Source organism: Egretta garzetta, unplaced genomic scaffold (assembly GCF_000687185.1).
Source record: "Egretta garzetta isolate BGI_Z169 unplaced genomic scaffold, ASM68718v1 scaffold220, whole genome shotgun sequence".
Taxonomy (NCBI): Eukaryota; Metazoa; Chordata; class Aves; order Pelecaniformes; family Ardeidae; genus Egretta; species Egretta garzetta.
In genome coordinates this window covers 2,315,023-2,319,075 of record NW_009258414.1, presented here as the reverse complement: position 1 = coordinate 2,319,075, position 4,053 = coordinate 2,315,023, and the positions used below count along the sequence as shown (strand labels likewise).

Here is a 4,053-nt window from a genome sequence, read left to right as displayed (position 1 = left end):
GCTCGGCTCAGAGCGACTGCGGCTCCTCTTTCCATAGGGAGCAACACAGCCCCAGCCAATGCCCCACAGACGAATCTGTACATGCACAGCGCTGGGCAGCTCGGTGTTTCCCAGGGAAGCACATCAAATGCTACCCACAGTCAGAAATACACATTTGAAAGTCGGGACTTTGCTCCTCTTCTTGTTATGGTAACAGCATTAAAAAAAAAAAAAAAAAAAGAAAAAAAAATCCAATAGCTGCAACAGAAATAATGGGATGAATAAATAATACAGTTTATCTAGAAAGGCAAATATTGGACAAATATTCTTGTTCCAGAAAGCTAATTGCCCAAGCATGAAAATGCCAGCAAGGCGAGCAGCTCTCATATAACCTTATGTGCCTCATAAATTAACACGTTTTATGAAGGCTGTTGTGAAGAAGCTCTAAACCGAGGCACCGGCAAAGCCCAAAGGCCCGCACCCGGCGCGGGGAGAGGGTGCCCCATGGCCACAGCCGCTGCCGAGCCTACCTGGGGCTCCTCCACCTCTGCAGCTGACTTCTCCTGCTCGGATGCGCACCGATGACAGCCCGTGCCTCCCCCCGAGCGCGCAAATAAATCAGGGGAAGGCAGGGATTTCTGTTGTGCCAACAATCTATATGCTGCTGACTCGTCTAACAATGCTTGATGAAGCTTTAATTGTTTTGTTTACCTAAATGTTTAAGTTTGGCAATGCGAGAGCCCAATTATTTCCTGCAGGCATTCATTTTGCTGTCCTTTCTCTATTGACCAATTATTTAATTAAATGGCACTTCATTAATCCCTAAGCCGTCACAGTAAACCCGGGGCTTATACATATGTGTGAAGCTGTTAGGGGCACCACCACGACGTGATTTTTATCCATTCAGGTCCTATTCTCATTTAATGGGCCGAGCTGGCAAGAAAGCTCGTCTATGAGCTTCCACTTGAAGCTAGACATCCCATAATACAGCACAGACCGACCTTTATTTGCAGATGATTTTTCCCTCATCGAGCAAAAAGGCTTATAAACGCACTTCAAGCCGTGAAAACGGGGTGTAAAAACCAAACTCTCCAGCATTATTTCTGCGTAAATAAAACTTCAAAGCCCGCACATCCCCCGGCGCCGCAGAATTGCCGGGGGCCGGCGTGCGTTTCCAAGGTAGAGCAAAATTAATTTCCATCCCTCCCCTCTGAAACGACTCGGTGCCGAAGGAATGGAGAAGTCATGGCTATTTCACTAGTAACAGGATTAAACCATTTATGAGGCATTGCAGCTGCTCTTTTATGGCATCTGATTGATATTCATGTGTGGTTAGCATTTGTCTCCTAACTTGTGTAACACAGAGAATAGTAAAAGAGAGACAATAATCGCCGGGCTGTTACATATTCAGGGGACTGGATTTCCCCTATCAGCCTTTCAGCGCTCCGGGCGCGGGGCTGACCTCCCCTCCGGCATTTCGGACCCGGGAGCGCGCATTCAGCCAGGGCAAAATAACCCAGCGCTGCAAAAAAATCCTCCCTCACCCCATCGCTCCCAGCCCAACCGGCCATGCCGGGTGCCGGAACAGCGCATCGGGGGGAACCGGGTGATTTTTGCCACTATTTTATCCGGTCGGCCCCATCGGCAGGCGGGGGGGGGGGCCGCCGGAGGGGGGGCTGCCCGCGGGAACCAGCCACGCCACCACGAAACCGCTCTCCCCCCTTCCTGCGACGGAGCGCGTATAATCAGGGATGCTGCAACAGATTGTCAAGCCGCGCAATGAAGTCGATTCGTTACCCAGCACGGGTTTTGCTCTCCTCCCAGAGAACAATTTTTTTAAAGCTTCACAGGAAATTTCCTTAGAGGGACGCGCACCTCACTTTTCTTCCTAAAGCAAATTTAACACACGCACACCCCCCCAAGCATACAGCAGCAAACAGAAAAGTAACTGTGACGGCAAAAATCAAAGCAGACCCGGCAGGTGCACGGAAACAAAGATGTTTTTACCTGCAGTTATAGGTCCTGATTTCCTTGTTATCCCTTTTGCACTTGACTGCCACAAAGATCATGGTGACAAAAAGAATGGCTGCGATAGACCCCAGGGCAATAATGAAAATCAGAGAGAGGTTAACAGATCCTATGGACTCCTGGGCATCCAGGGCTGGAGACAGGTATATCAAAATCAAGGCAGAAGCCGAGAGAGATGTTTTTCCATGGTCGTGAGCCACCACGATCAGCTCGTAGGCTGTCTTTGCGTTCTCCCCAAAGGCTCTGGTGGTCCTTATCTCTCCATTGACCTGGTCTATCTCAAAAAATCCTCTGTCTCCTTCCACCATTTCGTAGGAAAGTCTGCCATTTTCACCCTCGTCATAGTCGTCTGCCTTGACCACCGTCACCAAGTAGCCGACCCCTGCGTTCCTGGGGATGTACACTTCTGCGGTCCCGTTGACCAGTGGCGGGGCCGTGATCACAGGGGTGTTGTCATTCACATCCAGGACGATCACCCTGACGGTGGCATTGCTCTGCAGAGAGGGATTACCTCCGTCTTTTGCCAAGACCTTGAACTCAAAGGCCTTCGTCTGTTCATGATTGAAGGACCTCAAAGCATAGATATCTCCAGAGTTGGGGTTGATGGAGACATAGGTGAAGACAGGCATGTCCCTGACTTGGGAGGGCACGATCTGGTAGGAGACGCTGCCATTGAGGCCCAGGTCAGGGTCCCTGGCTGAGACTGAGAGGAGGTAGGCCCCCGGGGTGTTGTTCTCCTGCACGATGACCTGGTAATAGGGCTTGGAGAAGTGGGGATGGTTGTCATTCTCATCAGTGATCTTAACAGTGAAGGACTTGGTGGCCTGCAGGGAGGGGACACCATTGTCCTTGGCCTGGATGGTGAGGTTGTACTGGTCTCTCTGCTCCCGGTCCAGCCGCCCATCCACCAGGATGGTGGAGAAGCTCTCATACTCCTGCAGCCGAAAAGGCACATTGCCCAGGAGCTTGCACTGCACCCGCCCATTGGCCCCAGAGTCACGGTCCGAGACCCGCACCAGGGCGATGACATACCCCGGTGGGGCGTTCTCGCTCACCTCCACCAGCTCACTGTTGACGGAGAGCAGGTTGATGAGGGGAGGGTTGTCGTTGGCATCCTGGACACTGATGGTCACTTTGCAATGGGCAGGGATGGAGTTAGGCCCCAAGTCCTTGGCCTGCACATCCAGCTCATAGACATGACCCTCCTCGTAGTCAATGGCACCGCTCACCGTGATGAGGCCGCTCTGGGGGTCAATTTGGAAGAGCTCCCGGGCCCGCTCAGAGACGTAGCTGTGGAAAGAGTAGAGGACCTGGCCGTTGGTGCCCTCATCTGGGTCAGAGGCGTTGAGGCGGATGACCGGTGTACCTGGTGGGGCGTTTTCAGGCACGCTGACGGTGTAGGCCGGCTCCTCGAAGAGCGGGTTGTTGTCATTGGAGTCAATGACGCGGATGCTGAGCTCCACCGTGCCAAAGTTGGGCGGGTCACCACCATCCAGTGCCGTGATCACATAGCTGTAGTGGGACTGGGTCTCGCGGTCCAGGCTCTTCTCCACCACCAGCTCGGCAAAGCGGGACCCATCGCCCCGCGTCTTGGTCTCCAGTCCAAAGAGGTCATTGGGGGTGATCTCATAGCTCTGCACGCCAAAGCTGCCCGAGTCCGGGTCATATGCACTCTCCAGTGGCACCCGGGTGCCGGGGCTGGCCGTCTCCGAGATTTCCAGCTCGATCTGGTCGGTGGGGAAGCTGGGCGCGTTGTCATTGAGGTCCTTGATCTCCAGCTTGATCACACAGATCTCCATGGAGCTGGACATCACTTCCAGCGAGATGACGCACTTGGGGCTCTGCCGGCACAGCAGGTCCCGGTCGATCTTCTGCTTGGTCACCAGCAGCCCCGACCCGGGGCTGATGTCCACCAGGTGGGGGGCCGAGTTGGAGACCACCCGGAAGGCGGTGGGCTGCCGGGGGTCCAGCACAAAACCGGCGTCCCGGGCGTCCTTGGCGACGTTGGCGATCACCGTGCCGGCCCGCTGCTCCTCCTCCACCGAG

General features: G+C 54.1%; 1 protein-coding gene across 1 annotated transcript in view; it reads right to left on the bottom strand.

Moving 5' to 3' along the window:
* The window catches only part of PCDH19 (protocadherin 19), a gene marked incomplete at its 5' end in the record, with an annotated part of 55,642 nt that extends 51,590 nt beyond the window's left edge, over positions 1-4,052 (bottom strand). The window contains one exon of the mRNA XM_009642998.1: positions 1,987-4,052. Within this exon, the coding sequence (XP_009641293.1) occupies positions 1,987-4,052 (2,066 nt within the window). The remainder of the gene's footprint in view (positions 1-1,986) is intronic.
* Position 4,053: the final 1 nt, after the last annotated feature.